General features: G+C 52.2%; 2 protein-coding genes across 6 annotated transcripts in view; one reads left to right on the top strand and one right to left on the bottom strand.

Annotated features, from left to right (window-relative positions):
* The window catches only part of Fam20c (FAM20C golgi associated secretory pathway kinase), a 51,704-nt gene extending 38,271 nt beyond the window's left edge, over positions 1–13,433 (bottom strand). The window contains exons 1-3 of one of the 2 annotated variants that reach the window (XM_076923428.1): positions 12,262–13,433; positions 10,492–10,670; positions 1,854–1,932 (exon numbers count right to left, since the gene is read on the bottom strand). In XM_076923428.1, coding sequence (XP_076779543.1) covers positions 1,854–1,932; positions 10,492–10,670; positions 12,262–12,851 — 848 coding nt within the window. In that variant the 5' untranslated portion in view covers positions 12,852–13,433. Of the gene's footprint in view, positions 1–1,853; positions 1,933–10,491; positions 10,671–11,393; positions 11,518–12,261 lie in introns of those variants that run through there. The other variant, XM_076923429.1, reaches the window with a different exon arrangement.
* On the top strand, positions 13,229–24,103 carry LOC143438010 (uncharacterized). 4 transcript variants are annotated; one of them, XR_013107116.1, is made up of 4 exons: positions 13,229–13,884; positions 15,079–15,155; positions 17,607–17,749; positions 23,937–24,103. XR_013107116.1 is itself a non-coding variant. In XM_076923430.1 (3 exons), exons 1-3 carry the CDS (start codon positions 13,229–13,231, stop codon positions 17,675–17,677), a joined length of 804 nt encoding a protein of 267 aa, XP_076779545.1. In that variant the 3' UTR covers positions 17,678–18,900. The 4 variants fall into 4 exon arrangements, 1 of the variants encoding a protein (XP_076779545.1); XR_013107115.1 differs by having other exon boundaries at positions 19,824–24,103; XR_013107114.1 differs by having other exon boundaries at positions 19,244–24,103.
* The last annotated feature ends 886 nt before the right edge of the window (positions 24,104–24,989 follow it).

Here is a 24,989-nt window from a genome sequence, read left to right as displayed (position 1 = left end):
GGGTGGGCTCATGAACTCTTTACCCAAGAAAGGAGAATGAGACTGGTAAGGAGACGGGAAGAGGGAGGGGGAGGGAGGGAGAGATGGGGGAGGAAGAATGCCTCCTTTAAGCAACACGGCGGAGCTACACATCTGACAGGCCTAAGAGGATTGCTGTGAGTTTGAGGCCAGCCTGGGATACAGTGAGATTTTGTCTCAGCTAAAGCCTCCTTGAGAAACCACATGGAGCTCTGCTCTTCTCCCAGGCGTTTGGCCCTCTAGGACATCCTGGGATGCCCATACAGGTTGCAGGCTGTGTGGAGACCTTTTGTTCTGCTCCTCACAGCCAGGGACATCCAACACTAGACTGACTGTGTACACTACTTCCAAGCGGTGACATCAGCTCCAGGCTCTTCTCATGTTAATCTGACACCACTCCCTGCACAGGGCAGATGCTTGTGGGACTACAGAGCTCCACTTTCATGCATAAAGAAGGAAAGAAGTTCTGTGCGCTTAACCACATAGCCAAGTAGCCCCAAGGTTCCCATGGCCATTCCACCTGACAGGCAGTAGATGGGCCTCATGCTCTCTGGTTTAAGCCCTATGGCCAGGCTTTCTTTTCTTTGTGGGAGTGGGTGATACTCAGGATTGGGCTCCTGCATATGAAACAGGCTGATCGTTCTCCCTGGGAACCCAGGTAGCCCCACTTTCCTCTCTTGAGCCCATCCTGGTCTGCCTAGGAACACAGCTACAACTAGGAACAGCAAAGTGCCTTCCCTGCTTTCTGATTGGCATTTTTAGTTTTTATTTTTAATTTGAGGATTAAACAGGGAAAGCTGGATTTGTAGAGAAAAAATCAGGGCAGAGAGCGGAAGTCTGGTCAGCCAACACACAGCTAGGCTGTCCCCGGGGATCCACACCGTGCTGCCTGCTGCACTGCAGCCTCCCTCCCGAGACTTGCATGTCTTCCTTGACCTTTGTTTCTGCAAACCATGCTTTAAAGAGCGTGGTTTGTTCACCAAAAAAAATTGCAAAGCCTTGGGCCACGCGTGCACTTGCACATGCACACACTCATGCACGCACACACTCAGTGTGGCCAGCCTGTGGTGATATGAATGCTCTAGCAGCTCCTGAGGGTTCTGGGTGGTCAAGTGCTATGCCCAGGTTGGCTGTAGTGATATGATTACCATCTCTTCTGTGACAGGGTATAAATCCCACTCTAGGACCACTTTGTATAAGGATGAAGCTGTGTGTGCATGCATGCATACTCTCCACCTCATTTTTTGAGACAGGAGCTATCACTGCACTTGGAGCTCACCAATTCAGTTAGACTGACTGGCCAGTGAGTGTCTCTGTCACCCCAGTACTGGATGACAGGCATGCAATACTATACCTGGCTTTTTTACATGGGCACTACAGATCCAACTTGGGTCTCATGAAGCTTTTATAGCTCACAGGCTCCCCACAGTTCAATTAGGGTGTCCCATTGCCACGTGGACTGGACAGCAGGCTAAGTAAGAAACAGGCCATACCACCTGCAGGGCTCTGGATTGTGACGTCGGTCCCGTGTGGGGTCCCCCATAGCCTCTGAGCTTGTTAGAAAATGTAGTCTCCTATCTGGGGGTCTATTGCATGCCCACATTGTCAGCCCCTTGTTAAATGCAAGCATTCTCCCTCACAGAACAAGATGGAGAATCATCCCCAGGTATGAAATGATGGTGGAAGGCTGGGGAGAGACAAAGAGGGTGCAGACAAATTGGGTACTCATTTTCATCACCACAGTTCTCCCCCAGATAAGTGTTGCCTTCCCCACCTGGCCTGATGCCTGCACACTGCAGCCTGGCCCCATGTCCACCCTAGTATCAGGCACTTACTTCATGGGTTTGAATAGCGCCTGCCCGTAATTCTGGAAGGTCATGATGAGCTTCAGCTGTGTGCCCCCTGACTTCATGGCTGCAGGAGGGAAGGAAGAACAAACAGGATGGTGACTCAGTGGCTGCCTCAGGTCCCTGACTGTTCCCAGGCAGCAGAGCCAGATCAAGGTTCTAGCTGCCAGCCAGCTAGATCTTCTTCATGTGGTTAGAGGACCCCAATTGTGCCTGAGCAGTTAGGGCTTTTGGCAATGATACACTCCAACTGATGTAGCAGAAGGGTCTGAGCCAACTCCATAGTGTGAGCCTACAAAAGGCCCAGGGAAATGCAAATGCAACTGCCTGCCAGTGCAGGCGTACAGCCACATACATGCATACCCCCCCTCACACACACACACTCCACCTATACACCTGTTCACTCCCTATACCCCCACAAACACCTCCACATCCTCCCCACTTAAACACACTCTCACAAACACACATCTACACCACACACACACACAAACACACACACACACACACACACACCACTGCTTGCCTAGGCACAGGCAAGCTACTAGGATTTAGTGAAGGTCTGAGTGGTCACTTTGACATCTATATCATCAGGACATGGAGGGGTATGAAAGATTCAGATAGTTCCAAAAGGCACGTTGTCCTGGGATCTCAGCAGATCAGGAATCCCATAGTAAGACCCTGTATCAAAAATACCAACACTGACCATTCAACCAAACAACCAAAAAGATTACTCCTGGCGGGAGGCTTATTAAGATTTAGCAAGTAAATAAAACTTACAAGGCTTAGGAAGTTCCTGAAACTTCTAAGAATCACAAGGCCCCTCCTTCTAGTTTATATAAGCAGTAACAGTTGATGGGTCAAAGAGAACTCCTCACAGGACAAACTGCCTGCAGGTCAAGCAGGGGGCTCTAGAGATGCAGTTTTTATAAGACTCACTCATACTGGAGTGGTCTTTCCTGTGGTACAGTTGCCTTTGGGGCATTCATGCTCTAGAAAGTAACCCAAACACACTCATTCACTCATTAAGCTAGCCTTGATCTGCCACTGCTGCTTTCTATAGGAATAGTAGGTATTTTTTCACAGCCCCTCGGAGAAAGTCACATAATCCTCCTTTGCAAGGTTGTGGAGAGGATCCGGCTCGAAGAATAGCAGTGGCCTGAACTCACTGAGGCAGTGTCCACAGTCCCCCTGCTGGGATTAGCAAGGGACATTCCTGGGCCTAGACCCTGCCCAGCCACTAACTTGGCTGCCAGCTGTGTATGACAGGCTGTGTCCAGGACTTAAGACTGACTTTGGGATCCACCTGACCAGAGTGGCTGGTGTGAGACTGTGCCCTGCTCGGGTCCTCATGTATCAAATGCTCTGTTTCAAACTCGGGATGTAAGCACAGCACAGGGGCAGGTGGATGACGGGGACCCACAGATGTATGACTACCACCCACCCAGTCTTCCTCCTGAGTGCACAGCAAAGCGCTTAGGGTTTGACTGCTAAGCAAGCTTATGACACATCCACACTTGGAACCTCGTTTCCCCCCTTAAGACAGGGACACATCGATTTTTTTTTTTCTTCTTCAGTCCTGATACACAGACCAGCAGCAAGCCTGTTCCTCTCCCTTGGGAGACTAGTGGGGGATTTTAATTTTCTGTTTCTCCTTATCTGTGCTTTCTAAATACGCACAATGAGCATTTCACTACATTTCTGGTAAGGTGAGAAAGAAGGAAGTGATAAAGAGTTTGTGGCACCATTAAGTCTCAGTGCGTGCCCCATTTCCGTTTAATAACACAGACTTGCTGGATTTAATGGTTCCTTCCTGAACCCGGCTCTTTTTAAGGTCTGTAATCCTGGCTTTCAAATAGCAAGACAGTGTGTTAATCTGGTCAGTTTGGTCTGCCCCTGCCCCTCCGCCACCGCCTGCTTTTCTTGCTTTGAATAGGCTCTCATGTAACTGAAGCTTGCCTGACACTAGCTCTATAGCTGAAGGTGACCTTGAACTCCTGACCTTCCTGCCTCCAAGTCCTCAGTGCTAAGACTACAGTTTGTGCAGTGCTGGGTATTGAACCCAGGACTTTGTTCTTGCTGGCCAGTACTCTACCTACTGGGCTACATCCCAGCCTAGTCAGTCTTTTTCTAAATGGGTCCAATCTGCCTCCCTGTGGCTCTGACATGGCTATGTGACCAACTCTCCCAAGGAGGCAACCAGGAATTCTAGCACACAGAGCCCTGAGGTGACTAAGGTACGGGTTTTAAGGTTCTTTTCTGTCTCAGCTCACCCTTACCCCTGCATGCTTTCTGGGGGCTGATAAGAGGTATTCTGCTCAGAACCCAGACCCCATGTATCTGACACAAATTGCTTTGTGTTACAGCAAAGGCTCAGGGTGTCTGTCTAGGTGGGCGACAGACCTGAACACCAGCTTGTGTGCTAGGCTATTATCCACACCCAGCACTAAGGAAATAGGTCATAAATGGGTGATCAGGATGGAGGGGCCAAGATGTGGCAGGGCCAGTGTAGAGCATGGGTTTTCCTCATGGCGACAGATGGAGGGGTCATGTCTAGAGGAAAGTTCCTGCTCCCTACGAGAGCAGAGAGGTGGTTCTGTGAGAAACTGAGGCGCAAGCTCCAGTTAGGAAATTTCTCAACAGAGACTTCTATGGTTTCCAGATGACTGAGACCACATTTCAAATAAACTAATTTGACTTTAAAAAAAAAAAAATCTATTGGGGGCCGAGGATATAGTTTAATTGGTAGATTGCTTGCCTAGCATTCTCTGGGCTCTATCCCGAACACTGGAGAGGTGAAGCCAGGAAGACCATGAGTTCAAGGTCATCCTGAACTCCCCAGCTAGTTTGAGGTCACCATGGGATACAGAAGAATCTATCTCAAAACAAACCAATAAAGACCAGTGGGCCACACTTGAAATGTTGCTTGCTGGCCCTTGGGAACTCGAACCACTGCCAAGCTTGGCCTTGGCTGTCTCGTCTGGGAGAGGGGATTCTGGTGATTTTGCTTAGGGTCAGTCAAGCAGGAGCATGACTGTTTTTACACACACACACACACACACACACACACACACACACACACACTGAGCTGAATTTTAAGGGACAGAGGGGAGACTGTTCTAGAAGATTAATGACGGCAGGTGTTTGCACTGTAAGTAAAGCTCTCCCTAGGGAAGGCTCACATTCAGAGAATTTGCCATTCAGCTCTTCCAGGCCTGTCTCACATGTCCCAGAACAGGAGAGAAAGTCTGCCTGTGGCTCAGATGCTGGGCATGTACAGAGTCCCCTTCCACCTGCCAATGCTGGACTTGAGAAAATGGGTATGGGCCTCATTCACCTGGTGGCCAGAGGCAGAGTCCCTGAGGCTGGCATTGCAAGATCCAGTCTTGACACACGGGCCTGAACCAGCTGAGCAGGAGTTGACAGAAACTGCAGCCATGTCTTCAAGCTCCTGGCCTGTTGTGAGGCCTTTGGGCTTCAAAACTGTTACTGGCTCAGACCAGACACACGTGGTGCAGCTTCTGCCCCAGTGGCCTCCAGCCTGGTGTTACTATGTCATCCTGTTTGCCCGGCAGCTTGCTTTTATTTTGAGAGCGCCAGTCATAAGAAACGCCAGAAATATCCTGATGGAGCTGGCTCTGTCTTGCAGAGAGCCAAGAGAATGGGGGCTTGCCTCAACTCTCTTTCTGCACAAGGAGAAAATGGAGGAGAGGAGAGAAGTGGGGCACCCAGGTCTCCACTGGAGACCCCCATCTTTGCTCTTGACTTTCCATATGACATTGAGCAGAGGATAGCCATTTAATATTTAATGCCTCCCTGGTGCACCTGATCTTGGGATCCCTGTTCTGTCAGAAGGTCACTCTACCATTGGGGTCTGTGACAGGCAGTCAATCCTTCCCCCCCCCGCCCCCCACCACCTATTTCATGCCCCGAGTCAGATGCAAGGCCTTGTGACTCTGTTGTGTCTGGCACTGCCTTGTGAGAGCTACCACTAGGTCTTATCAGACAGGGATAAGATCTACCCTCCCCACCCCTATTCACAGGCAGAAAATCTCCTGGGCCCCAGTCCTGGGCCCTTTGTTCCTTGAAGCTCACGGCCAATTTCCCCAGATCCTATCCTCATCCTTTTTTTCCTCTTTGGCAGATCAATTAGTGACAAGCACGTCAGGCCTGTGGAATTGTTTTCTTTTGTTCTGCCTTGTTCTTGTATTTGTGGGGCCTTGATCTGACCTAGATGGAGCCACCTTAGAGCTGCTCAGGCCAGAGGCTGCCAGGACCCTCCACTCCCCCCTCAATCCCTAAGTGTAGAGTGTTTGCATCCTTAACTGTACATGGATAGTGATTTCATTATCACGGGTCCCAGCCAAAAGTGTGGCGGGCCTGACTTCCAGCTGAGCAGAGGTGGATGTGTATAGAGTCTCTTTCTTTAAAGGCAGCAGCGTCCGTTACCAGGCAGCCTGGAGCCTAGCTATAAATAAATCTCTATTGGCCTTGGCCAGCTGCGCTGTGGGCCACACTGAGCCTCACAAAAAGGAGCAAAAGGTTCCAAGACGAGACTTAATGGGACCGTTCCAAGAGGGCATGGGACCCCCTCCGGCATCCTTTCCCATGACAACAGTATTTCCCGGCTCCCTAGTTCATAGTGAGATGAATAACTCAAAGATGAAAGTTATTACTCCTGGGGCTGGGGAGATGCCTCAGTGGATCATGTGCTTACTGTGCAAGCTTACAGACCAGAGTTTGAAACCCCAGGACCCAAGTGAAAAGCTGTGCAGAAGCTGTAGTCTCAGCCCTAACGAGGCAGTCAGGGAATCCTCGGAGCAAGCCGGCTAACTAGGCTACTTAGAGCTGGGAAGCTCCAGATTCAGTGACCCCTGCTTTGCCAAGTAAAAAAATGAAAGACAACTGGAACACGTAATGCCAACTTCAGACCTCCACATCACAGGCATGTATGTGCACGCGCGTGCACACACCTGTACACACACGTGCATAGATGTTAACAAGCACGAACAACACACGTACTCGGACATGCTCACATATGCATGCACATACACAAAATTAAAAAAAATAAATATAAAAACAAAGTTATCATTGGTGGAAAAGAAGGAACCCTGAGCCAGGAGCAAGAGGATGCTACCCATGAGCCAATCTCCTTTCTGTGGTGCCTCGGTTTCCCTAGTTGTGGAAGGAAGCTGGAAGGCTCTGTTAGCCTTTGAAGGCTCTGTTCCACTTTGCTTCAGGTCACAGCAGCACCTTGGCAGAAGCAGAACCTGTCCACTAGCACCCGGTTGTCACCTACCCTGTGGCTATGGGATGATTAATGCCCAGGAGAGGCTATGTCTCAAGGAGTCAGGTGTCCACTCAAAACTTTGGCTTGATCTTTATACCCACAATGACCTCTGCGGTAGGTCAAGCTGAGTCAGGCTGGCCATGGCAGCAGGGAGTTGCCTCCAACAGTCAGCCTCCAGGAAAGTGTGCATTCTCCAGGGCATTGTGCTGTGGCTGTGGCCAGCCAATTCAGGCTACTCCCTACAGAGCAAGATGTCTGGGCCCGACCCATCACTTCAGGTATAAACCCTGCGGCTCTGAGGAGATATGGGTGCCTATCTGATTGCAAGTCCCTGGGGAAAGAGGCTCAGCGTGCCTTGAAATGTGGTTGTCACTGGGAGACGCACCAGGCGGGAGCTGTGGACAGTTCTGCTCTTGCCATGGACTCATATTTACACACTGAAGCCTTCTCCACGTGGAGGCAGGTGTCAGAGTCCGGATCCAGAAAGGAAACATTCTGGTGATGTGCACCCTACTGGGAGGAATCCCGAAAGCTAGGGGGTCAGAACCTTGCAACCAACGCTCCTGGCCACGAAACATGTATGACTTCACCTTGGGAGAAAGAAAGCCACCTCTTTACAAGGATCTCAAACTCATGTTTCAACCCCAGACACATTTAGGTTGGATCAGGTGTTGCTGCCTGGTAGCTTGGAAGCATCGCTGTTTGGCAGTGACAAGGTCCTTTGTCTGCCTGGGTAATGGCCCTCTCCACCAATATATTACACCAAGCTACTGAGCTGTGGAGCACCCGCAGAATGAAGGACTCAGCACGCCCATGATGGGACTGGATGAGAATTATCTCACCCACTGTGGTCTAGCACATCAGTGTAGCATCCATTCAGGTATCCCTTAGCCCAGAAGAACATTGGCTGACTCCAGGATGCCTCACCAGACCAAGGCCCAGCCAGAGTCTAGGTTGCTCCCCCATCAGCAACAGAGCTGCTCATCCCACTAAGAGGTCAGGCATCCAAGAACTATTATCCTTCCCAAGTAACTCAGACCAAAAAAGGAGTTGGGAGTGTGTGTGTGTGTGGGGGGGGGGGGGGTTAAGATTAAGCACATGAAGATATACAGAAATCCCTGAGGTGAGCTCCAGTATTCCCTGAAATTTTCTATTTCTATTTCTCAGCTCTTGAAATAGACCAGGCATCAGTGAGAGCAGAAAACAACAAATTGAGCAAGCACCCACAGGGGGCTGGCCAGCTGTGGGGATCACACAGCACTCGAGCATCCTAGGCTATTTCTGCACATATCTAAGCATGTCACCCTCCTCAAGGTCACTGTAGTAGACGCTCCTGATTCCTAGGCTGTATGATCCACAGAGGCAGCAGTACTTCTGAGAGCTGGTCTCACTGCTAGGGCCTTCTACTAGCTAGGAAATTGCTCTCCTGCTGAGCCATGCCCCTGGCCCCTCACTGGAAGATTCTAGACAGGGGCTCTACCACTGAGACACACCCCACCCAGCCCCTCACTGGAAGATTCTAGGCAGGGGTTCTACCACTGAGCCACACCCCAGCCCCTCACTGGGGGATTCTAGGCAGGGGCTCTAACACTGAGCCACACCCCAGCCCCTCACTGGGGGATTCTAGGCAAGTGCTCTACCACTGAACCACACCCCAGCCCCTCACTGGGGGATTCTAGGCAGGGGCTCTACCACTGAGCCACACCCCAGCCCCTCACTGGGGGATTCTAGGCAGGGGCTCTACCACTGAGCCACACCCCAGCCCCTCACTGGGGGATTCTAGGCAGGGGCTCTAACACTGAGCCACGCCCCCAGCCCCTCACTGGGGGATTCTAGGCAGGGGCTCTACCACTGAGACACACCCCCAGTCCCTCACTGGGGGATTCTAGGCAAGTGCTCTACCACTGAACCACACCCCAGCCCCTCACTGGGGGACTCTAGGCAGGTGCTCTACCACTGAGCCACACCCCAGCCCCTCACTGGGGGATTCTAGGCAGGGGCTCTACCACTGAGCCATGCCCTCAGCCCCTCACTGGGGGGTTCTACTACTAAATTCAATTCCCAATTCTCTTTTCAGTTTTTATTTAAGAAAGGATCTTGTTAGCTAATCTGGGTGGCTTTAGACTTTCTATTTCCCTGTCTCGGCCGCCTGAGCAGCTGGAGGACAGGTTTCACCTTCATGTCCGGCTTAGGTCATTCTTTACTATTCACACTCTGCTCCAGAGAGAAAGAAGGGGGCACACACCGTGGTTCCTTTATAATAAAGTGCCTGTGTTAAGAAGGACTATTCTTCATTCAGTCTGAAACCTCTGGACTCCACAGGTCAGGTGGGGGTGCATTCTCTGGCAGGAGGAAGGAGGGTAGAAGACACTAGCTCGCCCCTTTTCACTAAGTGAACTGGCCAAGCCCTGGAGGAAGCTATGGGTCCAGGTTGGTTTGTTTGTTCGCTTATATTTTGCCAGGCAAGAGCCCAGCACACAGATCAGCAGAGCCCCAGACATCTCTAAAAACGTAGGTGCCACAGACAGGCAGCTTCGAACTGGTCCATGTCAACAATTGGTCCCATAACCGGAGGGAGCCTGATAGCTGATCTGCTTTCAAGACACATGGCAGGCTATCCAAGCACGTGCATTTGGGCACACCAGGGCTACCCCTGCACAGCTCCAGCCCTTAGCCTGCCCTATGGCACCTCTCAATCACTAGCAAGCTGATAACAGCCCAAAACCTGCTTAGAAACGGCCTCTGATATACCATTCTCCTGAGATTGAAAAAAAATGGATTTAAAAAAAAAATTCTTGTCTTAGTAGATCATAAAGTCCTGGAGATGTTTCTTTTGAACTGCTTCATGTGGGATACCCCAGGCTCTAACTTTTTCCTTCTCTTCTCTGGTGAGATCTTTGAGTCCCTGCTGAGCTCTGAAGGGAGCAGGCTTGGAGCCTCAGGCCCTGGCTAAGCTATGCAATCTAGCCATCCCTACAGGAGAGACAAGGGTGGCCCATGCAAGGTGCTGAAGGAGGTGCTGCAGCTATTATGGGTCATCAGGGTGTTTTTTTTTTTTTTTACAGGAGAGGGAGGGTCTATGTGTCTGCTTATACCCTTCCAGAGGTCAAAGTGGTGGCCCTCAGATGGCAGCATACCCTGCATTAGCAGGGCAGGGGTTTCATAATGATAAGCCTTGAGGCACCCGTCTGGCCCATGGAGTCATCAAGGCAGACACCCAAACACCCCAGAAAGTGTGGCTCCCCTGCCAGAGACCTGCAGAGGAGGCCGACTTCACACCGTCCTGGTGTATACACTTCAAGGTGCTGTTGGACCAAGGACAAGCAGGTGGCTACCTACCAACGCTGGTAATCTTCTGAGAGCTGAGGTCCTGAAGTAAGGCGTCGATGGCCGGGTTGTGTCTGGAATACAGCTCATACCGGTTGATGCCAATGTGGAATTTGAGCCAGTTAGGATACAGGTCTACAGCTGCCTCACCAGTGGGCAAGAATTCTGCGCCTTCAGCGCCTTCATGTGGCCTGCAAGAGACGAAGGCAGGCTACAGCCAAGAGTAGAAAGGGGGGCAAGAAGCCAAAGAATACAGAGTGCTGGTCCTGAGGGTCAGGGCTTGCGACTTCGGGTTCAAAATACAGGTTGGCTAAAAGCTGCCTTGACACTGCCGTGTCTGCACTTTCTTCCCCGGCTGTGGTTCCACCACCTAATAACACACCTGAAGGCCTATAATTCCTATTTACCCTCTAGAGACGCCACAGACAATCCTAACTACCGCTAGCCTAGACCCAGAGTGTCAGCGCTATCCCGACACCTCTGTCTTGGGGGGGGGGTCACCAAAAGTGCCCCCACAACAATGATGTCAGCTGTGAGTGCGTGGGAAGGGACTGCCAGCTCTTCCCGGGACCAGACGGCCTGGAAGTCCTAGGCACACCCAGCCAGCCAGAAACCTCTCCAGTTTTCTGCCTTTGTTCCAAAGAACAGGGGCAGGAACCATGCAAGGACCTAAATCTGATTTTAATGAGTCCAGCCATAAGGTGGGGAGGGCAGGGTGATGGAGTCAGTCACTCCAAGTTCAGGTTCAGAGCGAAGACCTGCTGCCTGCTTTGTCTGAAGGAAAAACAGTCCCTCTGAGTCTGCTAGGCTGGAGGGGAAGAGGGACTGCTTTAAAGCTGACAGGAGAGGATCCTTCAACTACAGCCTGTCTGCACTCAAATAGAAAAGAGGGCTAGTGCCCCAAGACGCCACACCTCACCACTCTCTCAGCAGCCTTTGCTGGATGGTTTCGGGCCAACAAAGTCCAGAAGCAACCAAAGGGTTCACATGTGCAGGCACAAAGCACAGGCCCTGGTCATATTCCAGGGGGAGAAAGGATTTCTGAGGTTGTTTTGGACGGGTGACTCTCTCTCTGCTGCCCGGGAACCTTTTGCAGGTTATTTGCTCTAGCCAGCTGGTGGTTAATATTTCACTCCGCTGGGCTTAGTTGGATCTGTGCAGCTGTGGGGGTGGGCACAAAGCTTGGAAGATAACTCCAGGATGGTTTGCTTTCCTCTCTACAACCAGCCAGGCAGGGTGGCCACAAAGGGAGGCCCTTCACACTGCCAACGTCACTCCTCAGCTGCTTTTGTCCCCAGTGACTGGACTGAAAAGACTTATTAGGTACATTCAGGCCTTCTGAGCAGTCCACCCCAACAGCTCACCCCATCGATCTCAGAGCCAGAAGCCCAACCCCTCCCAGGGGAAGGCGGCTCCCACTCTCCCTGGCTGCCTCTCCAACATATTCATTCATCTGCTTCCTCAGCCATCTCCAGGGCTGGCCAGCATGCTTCCTTTTAGGTGGAGCACTGGGCTCCCCTGGCTTCTGGTGGGCCGCCAGCTTCCCACACCAGAGCACTGGGAGCTTCCCAAACCCCAACAGCCCTTCTCCCTAGAATCATTGTGGAGACAAAGGCTAGAAGCACACCTGCCCCGCCCACCAGGCGTCCCTACCAGCCTCCTCTAAGGGTCCCCAAAGGCACACAAAATGCTTGGCGTGTGAAATAGCTTTCTAGGGGGTTGTCTTTATTCCCGAAGGGTCGGACGCGCTAGCCCCACCCCAGCCTCCTATTCTCTGCTCACCAGTCAGGATTCTCTGCTGCCTTGGGGTTAAACCTAATGTCGCTGTTCACATTAAACAGGACGTCGTCCTCTGTCAGAGGAGGCACAGCCCCCTGGTAGAGAGGGTGCTCAAACAACTTGGCTAAGAGCGATCTGTCCCCGCGGGTGCCAGGGGGCGGCACCCGCGGTCGGGGCCCAGGGTCTCGAAGCAGCGGCCGATGCGCGGGGTCACGGGGTGGCGGGGAGCCCGGCTCCTGACCCCGCGGAGCGTGATCTACAGGCTCCGCTGCAGGAGGCAGTTTCTCCAAGGAGTGGGAGGTTAGGTTAGAGGCTGGATCTGAGCTGAAGTCTTGCAGGATGCGCAGTGTGTGTTTGTTGGGCCAGCCTGCGTCGCCACCAGCAGACTCCCCCGGTCGGCTCCTTGCCTGGGCCCAGCCTGGACCAGCTGCTTCTGCCGCCGGCTGAGCGCAGGAGCAGCCGGGCTCCCCGGAGGATCGTGTGGTGCGCCTGTCCAGCTTGGGTAGCAGGTCAACAGCAATGTGCAAAGCGCAAGCCAGTAGGAATACCACTAGGATGAGCACGCGAAACCTGCGCACCAGGATCATCTTCATGGCCGCACAGGCCAGCGGGCTCTGGGGGTTCCGGACGCGTGCTCCACCGGTGCCCCTCAGTTTGGCACGAAGCAGGCAACGGCTCACGGGTCAAGGTCCATTCGGTGTACTAGCAGCTACCAGCTCGGGGGCTGTCCCCAGATTTGGATGTCGTGGAGGACACCCGCCACCAAAGCACCGGCTCTCCAGGCCATCTCCGGGGTGGCCAGCGGCCCTCGTCGGTGGAGCGGGTGGCAGTGGTGACAGGGAACGCAGGAGCGGACGAGGGTCTCCGGGACGGCGACCACACTCATTGGGCGTGTAAGCAGAAGGCGCGGCTGTTCATCCCGGCCAGGGAGCGATGGATCCGACCCAGAGCGCGATGCTCCCGCTGGGCCATGCCGGGTGCTAGGCGGGCGACAAAGCAACTCCTTTGCGCTGTCAGGCTGCGGTTGAGAGACCAGGCTGGTGAGACAGGGGAGAGACGGGGAGTGCGTAGGGGCGCGCAGGGCGAAGCGGCGATCTGGCAGGTGCAGCAGGCCGACCGGGAGCGCAGCACCCGCACCGCCGAGCTCCAGGCGCCCCGCGCCGGGCCCGCTGATATCCGAGCGCGCCGGAGCCGCCCCCCCGCGTCAGCGCCCGCAGATTGGCGGAGCCGTGGCCCCGCGAGGCCCTGCCGGCCCGGCGCTAGCCCGCGCTCCGCTCTCTCCTCCCCTTGGCCGCGCCCCGCGGTGTCGCCGCACCTCCTCCGCGCAGAGCCGGGAGCCGGAGAGGCCCGGCTGGGAACCCGCGGGCAGCGAGGGCTCCGGCCCTGTGCGCGCGGCTCTCGGCCTGGTCTCCTGCGTCCCCGAAGCTCCGCGCGCAGCCAGCGGCAGCCGCACGGCTCCTCCCGGCGAGTGGAGGCCAGAAAGCAGGCCAAGTCCCTCCCCGGAGCCCGTGGGGCGTCTGCGCGGACAGACGAGCTTCCCTCCGGGCGGTGTCCTAGCACCTCGGGTCCCTGCAGCCCGCTAGGTGGAGAACGAAGGGACGACGTTGCCACGCGGCGGAGAGAAAGGTGGGGGAGCGTGTTGGGCCCCAATCCGAGGGGACGCCAGAAGCTCGGCAAGGCTGCCGGGCCCACCCCACCCCAGGGGACACGCCTGCGCCTTAACCCTGGCGGCGCCGCGCCCGGCCTGGCTGAGTGGCACGGATGCGCGGGCGGTGGGCGGGGCGCGTCTCCCTGCCTGCCCTCTGGGATGCTAAATCGGGGTGCATACTAAAGAGATCTGCTTCCACCACGTGGCTTCCTCGGCGGCCACCGGGATTCTGGATCCCCAACCCCTAGTAAGAAGTAGGAATTTATGGGAATTTCCGCTTAAAATTCTGGGAAGGTAAGCGTGAGAGGGTCACCCGACCGATCCACAAGCTGAGCAGACCTCTGGGCTTCAAGCACCTGCAGATTTCCACAGCAGCCCAAGCCAGCTGCTGTGTAAGGGACTGAGGGGCGGGGCCTGTGCGTTAGGGAGCCCCTCTTTGTCATGCTCTTCTGATTGTGCTCTCGGGCCCTCGAATGCTCTCAGTGAGCTTGAGTTCCCTACGAATCAAATACACAACGCATGTTATATCTGAAGATTCAGCGACAAGTCTGTGTTAGCTGACGTTCAGTAGATGCCCACTAGCTGCTTGTTAGGGACGAAGAGGGTCCCAGCCAGCTAGCTGGTTAGCAAAGGTGCCTCCTACGCCATTAGAAAGGAAGAGGGGGTGGAGTTCCAAACTCCTGTAACAGGAGCTGATGCCTGTGTTGGGCGGCATAGTGGAAACCCCAGTGGGTGGGGTCTAAATAGAGGTGCATTCCCCAAGAAGGTATGGCTTACATCAAGGAAACTGGGACATTCTGCATTCATCCCGCCCTCCCACTCACACAGATAATGAGTTTGTGTGTGGAGATGGTGGTCCTGAGGTAGGAGTAGAAAGGAAGTACCCACAATCTGGGGCCTCTGGAGACAGACAAATGTAAGGGCCTGCTGCTGCTTGGGGGCAGCAGTTCCTGGGGCTTCCCGTTGTCTCTTGCTGTCCTGAACACTCCATTCACCACAGCTGTGTGGCTCCTTCGGGGAATTCCTGGCTCTCTGGCTCCTACCCTAGGGAAGCAGGGTGCTGTAGCCAGTGTAAATGCAGTGGACCGGCCTGCAGTTTTTGCAGCAACACCTGTTGCTGTCTGCTAACACGCTTCTCTTTTGTTTCTCTTTGCTCTTCTGCGAACCCCCAGGATGCAGGCACTTCACAGAAGGTCTCAGAAGAGGCTCTGCTATCATGACTCTGCCCAGAGGCCCCAGGAAGGCCAAGGTGATTCATGCAGAAAAGGTTTCTGAGGGACACCTCAGAGGAAGGTGGGACACACTCTGTGCCCCAAGTACTCTGAGCTGAGGAGGAATTTAACACAGAGACACATACAGATGACAGGCATGGGGAAACAGGAGGGAAAACAGTGACACAGATACACAAACACGTAGGGACACAGAGACATACTGACACAGAGACAGACACAAATACACACATACACACAGAGGTGTCATACAAGGCAAAACGGCGACATGGACATACAGGAAAGCATAAACATACACAGACATACGGACAGAAGTACACACGCAGGTGACACACAGATACATAGACATGGGTACATACAGAAACCGACACACACACACACACACACACACACACACACACACACGAACTGAGTCTAACTAGGCCTTTCTACCTTATGGCTGTCTGGGCTGATACCCCACCCCACCTGCCTGATGTTGTCCCTGATGTTGTCCCTGAACCCAGGGGATAGCTCTGGAGCATTTTTTTTTCTACCAGACTGGAGCTCTAGTAAGCCATTGTGAAACATGTCAAGTGTCCAGGCTTAGCACAGGGGCTGGTATAGCTGAAAGGAGCCTGCTACTTTATCAGGGTGGCCAGGGAAGCCCTTGACACAGTACAAGTTAATGCCAGCTTGTGCATGAGGAAATACCCTCTGTCAGTCTGCATATGGTATTTATACAAGGACTTCTGTGCAAGGGCACACCTGAGCAAGAAGGCCTACAGAGCTGAGTGAGAAGTTTGAGTGAGGGACTTGGTGGAGATTGAAGGGGGAGTTTTAGGGTAGCCCCTTGGAAGGCCCCACAGGTAACTCCCAAACAGTGTCTCCAGTGAGGCAGGCCATGGGAGGGTAGGGGACAGAACTAGAATGAAGCCATGTTCCTAGCTGTTGTTAGTGGTTTGGCCAGGGAGGGGTAGAGAAAGTTCCAGAAAGGAGAGGAGTCTATAATGTGAGCAGAGCAGGGCACCAAAACCCCAGAACTGAGTCACCACACCTGTAGGTATAGATACAGCTGGAACCAGGAATGGACTGGGGATTTCCACTTGCTGTCAGCAGGTTTGGTCCCAGGAACCAAAGCAGTGGAGAAAAAGTAGAGACCTCAGAACTGGGCTAGGCCAGGGGGGATGGGACTACAATGTGAATCCAGCTAGAATAACTCGAAGCAAGAAATCCCAGAGCCCAACTCATCTCCAGGAAGTGAAGAAGCACAGCAGGTCAACACGAGCCGTGGGAAGATGGAGGGACAGAGGAAGAGAGGTGGGGAGAGCCCAGAGAATGGAGTTTTTTGTTTGTTTGTTTGCTTTGTTTTGGTTTGGTTTGGTTTTTGGTTTTTCGAGACAGGGTTTCTCTGTAGCCCTGGCTGTCCTGGAACTCACTCTGTAGACCAGGCTGGCCTCGAACTCAGAAATCTGCCTGCCTCTGCCTCCCAAGTGCTGGGATTAAAGGCGTGCGCCACCACTGCCCGGCGAGAATGGAGTATTATTATGCCCCAAACATGATCGGGTGTGGGGAGGCGGGCCAGGGCAGCATGCAAAGTTGAACCTGCCTTTACTGACGGAATCTTGTTTTTTTTTTTTTTTTTTCTAGCTGGAGAGACAGAGAGAGAGAGGGAGAGAGAGAGAGGGAGAGAGAGAGAGGGAGAGAGAGAGAGAGAGAGAGAGAGAGAGAGAGAGAGAGAGATAGTTAGTTCTTGGTCCACAGAATTCTTCCACTAAAGGACACTCCTCTTGTTTCCGGAGCCTCCCATGAGCCTCTTGTGTATAAAAGCAGCACAAAATAACCAATTTGAAAGAGGCACAGTTGAGGCTTATTCCAATCTCATTCAGTCATTTGAAGACACATCCTCATGCCCTGCACTCATACAGAGACACCTCCCTGCAGACATACAGGGGCATATCCTGGAACCCTACAGTTAGATGTGGATAAACTCTTGTGTCGTATAGACATTTGCCATCTTATCCTGACTTCTACATATGAGAGAGAGCAGGGAAGGGGGGCAGAGTCTGTGGATGCTGGTAGCACATGCTTTCAGTTGCTAGGTGGCTGAGGGATCATGGGCTCTGAACTTGATGCAGCACACAGAATCCTCTGAAGACACTTTAATGAGCTCAGCTCTCTATCACCCATCTGTCCACCAACTTATGTCAAGGACACCTACCTCGGAAGACCTGCGTTGCCTGGGTCAGCACTCAGGAAGGTAGCTGAGCACGGAGCAGTGGGGAGGGCAGGCTCAGGGCCAGTGAGGATCACCAGAAGGATTGTGAAAGGAACACAGGCGCTTTGGGGGGTGGGGGAGTCCAGTGAACTGAGAGCAAGGCCCAGTGGGTAGAGATGGACTATATACAAGATCAGAGCGGGACTCTAGAGGGCTCCTTCCCAGGGGACAGCTGAGAGCAGTGAGCTGACAAGTGTCTCTCCACCTCTCCCTCCAGTTGCCTATTGCTCTTGGAACTCCTGGAGTCAGAGGAGGTGCTGTGTGCTCCGAAATCTCGGAGAGCTATAAACCCTGGCTTATAAACCCTGGCTGGCCTGCCTAGAGGTTCACTGCTAACCTCAGTGGCAATGCTGCTTGCAGGTGAGTAGAGGTTACACAGAGACCCCCAAGCCCAGTGAGCAGCTGCCTCCGTGTGACAAAGAAGCTGGGTGTGTATGGCTGCTTTAGAATAGTGGGACATGGCTGAAAAAACAGATGTGGTTATCTGGGCACGGATGGTGTCTTAGCAATGGGATCAGTGTCCAGTGGGCTGGGGCTGACTGACCTGGGTGTGTTGGATGTACTCTCCTTGTGCAGAGGGACCCCAGGTTCTCCCAGGCTCACAAAGACCAGTCAGTTGTGGGATGCCAAACATTCCTATCAAACAGGTCGAGGACAGTCCAGATAGGCCCAGGACTCCTTCCTTGAGAATGAAGAAGTATAATTTGAGAGCTGTCCTGTCTCTTGGACTCCTTACTCTGGTCAGGCTTGGGACTTCCCAGCCAGCAATAGAGAGGGGGCCATTGGGTCAGACAACCCTCCACTCACAGGACTCTCTGGTGTCTCTTTGAGGCTTCCTTGCCCGAGTATCTCACAACTATTGGGGAAACAGGCTCTGGTTTACCTGATTTACCCTGAAAATCTAGTCAAAGTCCTTGGGAGTCGAGGAGGAAGACCTCAACGGTATCTGAGTCCTCTAGGCTGAGTCTGAGCGACAAGGGAAAGAGAATTTGGGCAGGATGGCTCTCAGGATGGACATGCAAGGCCACTGACTAGTCCATTAGTCAGCATCTGAGGCATCCTTCCTCAGCCTCAGACCAAGGATTCTCAGGATGGACATGCAAGGCCACTGACTAGTCCATTAGTCAGCATCTGAGGCATCCTTCCTCAGCCTCAGTCCAAGGATTCTGAAAAACAGGACTCCTTAGTTTTAAGTGAAAGGAACAAATCCAGAAGCCAAAGAGGGATTGGGGCCACAGGCTTGGTGGCAATACTGGGGGAGGCAGAGGCAGGAAGAGGTTTCAGGACAACCTGAGCTACTGAGGTGCCCAGGGTAACTTGGCTCAAGAAAACGCCATCAATAACGACCCAGGATCACACAAATATAAGAATTAAAAAGCTTGACTTCATTTTATACATTTTGTACGCTTTAAGTACAGGGTTTATTCCCCCCCCCGCAGCCCCCATATTCGGAAAGTAGTTATTAAAGTGATTGTCTTTGGACCATAATAAAAATGTCAAGGAATTCCAAAGGGCTGGTGTAGTCCTTTTACTCATTGAACTGTGCAGACATGCATCTGGAAGGTGCATGTGCGTTATTTATGTGTGCACTGGAGATTCTCCTGGCATGTGTGCACCCTCCTGGGGCCTCTGTAGCACACACATGCATATAGCCATAAGCACTGAGCAGGTGCACATGTGTCTGTCCGTGCCGGAATGTGCTGCATAGCTGTACACACACACCTAGCAGACGCTCTTGGTGGGTTCACGTGATTCTCAGAATCTGAGGGAGGCAATGTGGTAACGGTGAGCTGTAGAAATATTTCCACCTGGAAATTGGTATCACAAATAAAAACACAATTTTTTTTTTTTTAGGCGATAAAAAGAACCTGAAAGGGAAATTACAGCCTACTTAAAAATGCACACAGACAGCAGCAGAACCTATTAAAATCTGTAAGGAGCTGCTGCAGAGGGAGGAAAGCCAGGGGGAAGGCTTCCTTTATTAGAGGTGACAATGACTTGAAATGAATGGACTGAGCTTTCAGTCTGAGAATGTAGAAAAAGCAGTAAAACATGTCCCAATGAAGAAGGGCTGGCTTTACACAGAACAGACGGAAAGGATGCAAAGGGAAAGAAAAACAATGGTGGGGTTGGTTAGAAAAGTATAGGCCAAAGCTGGAGAAATGGCTCAGCTGTTAAAGGCAAGGCTCAGAACCAAAACGTCAAAATGTGAAGGTCAGGGCCTGGGAAGATGGCCCAGTGAGTAAAGGCACTTGCTAGGAAGCCTGAGACTCCTGTGGTGGAAGGAGAGAGCCAGCTTTGACCTCCAGACACGATGCACAGCAAATGCACATGCGTGCACGAGCACACCTGTGCACATGCGCACACTTTTTAAAAAAAATACAGTTTTAAACGAAAACCAACCAGGCGTGATAGTACACACCTGTAATCCTAGCACCGGAAGATGGAATCGGGATGATCAGGAGTTCAAAGGCATTCCCGGCTACATAGCGAGTTGGAAGCTCGCATGGACCTCAAAGAAGGAAAGCAAAGAAGTGACAAGGATTGGAGTGCTGTCCTGCCAGGCTTCTGGGCCCAGTCCAGATGGGCCCTGGAGAGCCAGAGGCCTCCCTCGCTTCATAAAGTAAAGAGGGCACCTGATATTCAATCAGGCCTGAAGAACTCATGCTAACACCCAACACCCATCATTGTTGAGTTTCAATAAAGTGGAAGAGCAGGATCACCTTACTGTGGTTAAGGCATCTGCTGGGCCTGTGAGGCTCTGCGTGCTTGTCTCATAGGGAAGAGAACATACACCAGGCATGTCCTTGCTCCTCAGGAAACTTTCCTAGGGCCTTCCCTTTGACTTATAACCTCTGATGGTGAACTTGCCTCACGTAGTACTGATCTCTCCTGAGTGGGAGCTGGTGCCTCATGTACGGTAGCCAGGGACAGCATCACTGAGCTTCACCCATAATGATTTAACAATTCTGTTTCAAGACTTCTATGTAGCCCAGGCTAACCTGGAACTTGCAAGTACCCATCTGTCTTGGCCTCTAGAGTGTTGGGATGGCAGGTGTGTGTTACCATGCCACCTTTGCCATTCTTCAGGCTTCTTTGCAGACTTCCATCTTTGTTCCTGCCCTGGATGAGCCAGTCGTGGTTACTCCCAGCCATCCTCTGTGTTTGTGTCAGGCCTGGCCACTACTGAGCGCTGGACGCCAATGGTGCCTCTACACATCCAAGGCTCTCAGTGTTCACCTCCCGTGTTCTACGAGTTCACCATCTACTTAGCCCACGATTGCCAAGCTACAGAGCCATGCTTGATGAATTCCCTGTGAACTCAATTTTCAAAACATGTCTCAAGCCAGCTCTCTTCACCGACTCCGGTGTGCATGGCCACCCTCCCTCTCTGGGTCAATGACAGCAGCCACTGAACAACTTCTTGGGTTCTCATCCAACCAGGACCATCACCTCTTTTGCGTGGAGCTGGTAATCACACTGAGAGGTGAACTGAACAGTCTGATGCTGTACCCTGAGCTCAGTACTTAATCTTCTTCTTGGAATGAAATCCTTGCTTTTGATTCCTGGGACACCCTCCCTTCCCAAACAAAGTACTTGTCTTTCTCTCCTGATCCCTGGGCAGGCAGGCTCCTCACCTAGGACCTTTGCGTGGCTGTTGTCTTTCCTGAAGCAGCTTTTGTGCATATAGCAGCTGCACGCCCCCTCACTCCTAACAGTCTTCATATACATGCCACATTTTTACTAAGAGCGTCTTCTCTTCCACTCTGTCCCACCTTCAGGACACTCTTTGGCTCTTAGCAGGCTTCATACCTTCACCATCAGTACTTGAAACATTTATATGATGTGTCTTCATTCACATACTACACATGTATCCATGAGGTAGCTTATATTTACATTGCATCTAAGGCTGGGAGCTGGGAAGGGGATGTGAGTGACCTGGTTCCCATTGTCCACCTTACATAGAACACAGGTCGTCAGCCTTCCTCAGGGATTGGCTTGGTGATACTTGCTTTTGCTCTTTCTTTGGGAGGGAAGTGAGCTGCAGGTGACTGGGTTCGGGACACTGGTGCTTGCTGGTAGGTAGGCCAACGTGTTCTGGCCCCCATGCTACATTGCTCCAGCCCCTTTAAAAGGGCATAGTTAGGACTCTAGAGATATGGCCTTTGTTGGTGAGTACCAAGCATAGTGGGTTATGCCTGGTCCTGTGTGAGGTTACAAGTCCTTGGGTTTACCCTTGAAGGAGGGGGATAGGAAGAATTAGGTTCTAGGATGTGAGCTGTGTGCTGGGGGGTGGGTGGAGGGGAGGGGGTCAGTGACCAGGAGACCTACTATAGCGCCACCACAACACACTCTGTGTGTGTGTGTGTGTGTGTGTGTGTCCATGCTGTGTGTGTGCACACCTGCATTCAGGTACAAGAGAGAAGGGAGATGTGTACATGAATGCATGTGCTTCAAGACCAGAGGTCAACCTCAGGTGCCATGGCTTTGATTTTGTGAGACAAAGCCTTTTGACCTGGACCTCGTCAACCAGGCTAAACCCAACCAGCAAGCCCCAGGGATCTGTATGTCTCTGCTGTCCCGGCCCTATCATTTAAGCGTGCCTCAGCCACATTTTTTTTAGGACCCCAGTTCCCACTGGGATATGCTTTGCTCTCTGTGCCCTCCTGACATGCAGGAAGAGCGAGTGAGGAGGAAGGCAATGAAGATGAGTAAAAACCCTTCAGGCTCTGGTCAAAATGGTCAGGCTCAGGGTAGGTCTGCAAAGTCGGAAAGGTTCGAGTGAACTGGGGGAACATGGCACCTCTTGGACAAATCCGGCCCCCTGTAAGTGATACTGACTCTTAGCCTTGGTGTTGCCACCTTTGAAAGAAAGTTTTATGCCAAGGTGTGGACTGAGACATGGCCATCACATGACTGCTCACAGGGAAACTCAGGGGCCTTTGGGCAGTTAGAACTTCTGCCCCGTACCACGTTGGGTCTCCTGAGAGCAGGGCTGGAGTTGGGCACCCCGGGGTCACTACCATGCACACTGCTCATCTTGTTACTGGAGTTATTACGTTAGAGTGAAGGAGATATGTTCAATGTGGTCACATTGAGAAGATGGGCAGAGAGAGCCAGCAACCCCTCAAGTCCATCTTTGGGGTCCTAAGATGAGGGCCACGTTTAACTAGAGAGGAAGAATTGTACATAGGGAAGCAGGGACTGACTAAGGTATGGTCCTGCCCCTCACCGTCTCTGCGTTGGTCGCCTTGCAAGGTGATCTGGCAAATCGTTAGAATTTTATGCAATCTCTTTCTGGGAGACAGATTCTCTTCTGGCTGGCCTAGGCTTTAGACTTTTCCTCCTCCCAGTGTGAAATTCCTGGGGTAAATTCCATTTCCTTGGCATCCATTGTTTCAACAGTCTGACAGCCAAATGGATGGACATATGTATCCCTTTAGAAGCTCCATCAGTGAGATTGTAGCACCCACACAGGCTCTGTTGGGTTTCCCCGTTCTCAGCTTCCTACAGGACATCTGAGCTAGTGCTCTCATCCCAGGGTTGTTGGGGTCCACTGTCCATCACAAAGTGGAACCTTCCAGCTCTGAAGGGCTAGGTGTATCTGGTGAGTGGCCAGTAACCACAGTCACTTCCCACTTCCTTTCATGGAGTGGAGCCCACAGACTGCTCCACTCTCTCAGAGGCACGTTTCCAGTATCAGTCAAGTCTAGGTCCTGGGCTAGGAGTCTGGCTTTAGTGTGTTCTGTCTTGCTTCTGTTCTTCCCAGTGACTTCCCAGTGAGCAGCCATTGAAATGGAAGTACTGGAGGGGAAGGGAGCCATGTGAAGGGTGAGCCCTGAGGATAGAGAGACTCAGCAGAGGGTGAACATGTCCCCAGGCTGGAACAGAGCAATAGGAGCCTCTGAGGAGCAGGTGGAGACCCTCAGTTTGACCCAGTGAATGTTGGAGGCAGCGGTTCTCATAAACATCGATGCCTAGCTACTGGGATTCCGGTGCCGGCTCAACCTTTCTATGGCAGGAAGTAAGGGCTGGAAACTGTAATATCAAGATTGACATATAAAGGAAGCCAGTTGGCAGAGAAAGAATGGATATCCTTTCTCACGAGGGCTTCATACAACTAATAGCATGCTCGGGCCAGTTTACAAAGGAAGGCTAGCAGGTCTTTATCACCTGGGCCTTGTGAATAAAGAGAGCATGTGTGAGACAAACTGTCTCTTCAAGAAAGGCAGATACCATGAATATAGGCAATCAAAGAGCATGTGCCTCACAGCCCTGGGGGATGTCCCCTCCACTCACTAGCCTACTTCTACTTTAGGGAGCATTTTCCCTTTCTTAATATTTTTTTGTTCCTGTTTCTAACCATGAGCCTCTGGTATAATTCTTTGTCCTGGGACTTAAGAGCCTGGAATCATGAATCATGTGCCCTCTAGACTCAGTTGGCCAGACACTAACCATATTTTTCCTTTTCTCTCTCTCTCTCTCTCTCTATCTCTCTCTCTCTCTCTCTCTCTCTCTCTCTCTCTCTCTCCTGACTGGCTAAAAGCCTAAACAAGCTTTCCCTGACAGCCTCGGCTTTCTCCCTCCTGGCTCTGACCTTTGTGCCTAACTTAAAAGGCTCTCAGCCTTGTCCCTCTGCTCAACAAGCTACAAGATTTGCATTTTGCTTCCCTGTTGTTTTTCTTTCAAACTCCAATAAAATTGTCCTGGAGATCCCTGTCTAAATTATTTTCATTAAAGCGACTAAGAACCCCAAAGGGAACTTCACTTCCCAGGCACCATCCGCAGCCCATAGCAGTCTTGTCTTTCCTGCAAGACATGCAAGGAGGTGCCTCCAGATCCAAACAGAGAGACATGTGAGGAGTATTGGGGGGTGGGTGGGTGTGTGGCTGAATCTTCCAGAAGCTGTAGCCCTGCAGCACAGAGGATCATAGTGTGTGGGTGGAGACCCAAGAATGGAAGATTTTGTCATGTAGGTTGCTGCCTTCCTTAACGGGGAGATTCTAGTGTTTTCCAATGCCCACTGACCGGCCTGGAGATGCAGAGTGGGTAAGACTCGTAAAACACTTTATCTCAAGTTGCTCATGATCGCGTTCCTTCCCTGCCCCAGGCGTCAGCATCACCCCAGAAGGAGGCATTTGGTAAAAAAATTAAAAGGCATTCGCTGCATCTCATTTTATGCATGAATGCAGTCTGAAGGTTTGGTGATTAGAACGGAAAATGCAAATATCAGACAAATGAGACAGAGTATTCAGAAGCAAACGCCAAATTTGAGTTTGTGAGTAAATCACAGGGAATTGCACCCGTGCCCTCCGTGTCAGACCTGGCGCTGGCACAGGTGTCTGGTGTGCAGGGGGTGGGGCTGTGCTCAGCAGTTACTCATTCCTCCCCTCACTCCCCATCATGGGGTGGATGCGCTGCCAGGTGAGGGGAGAGATGGTCCAGCTGCAGCCCCCACAGCCGTTCTTCAGCCACCCCTTTCTGCCTTCCTCCCCTGCCAAACCCTAAAAGCATTTCCCTACTGTGAGAGATCAGGACCAGAGGGCTGAGCACATGCAAGTTAGGGGCACACACATTCCACCAGGAGAACCTGCTTTGG

The sequence above is a fragment of the Arvicanthis niloticus genome, chromosome 24, assembly GCF_011762505.2.
Source record: "Arvicanthis niloticus isolate mArvNil1 chromosome 24, mArvNil1.pat.X, whole genome shotgun sequence".
Lineage (NCBI taxonomy): Eukaryota > Metazoa > Chordata > Mammalia > Rodentia > Muridae > Arvicanthis > Arvicanthis niloticus.
The sequence above is the reverse complement of the archived record's forward strand: the minus strand, read 5'-3'. Positions and strand labels throughout refer to the sequence as shown.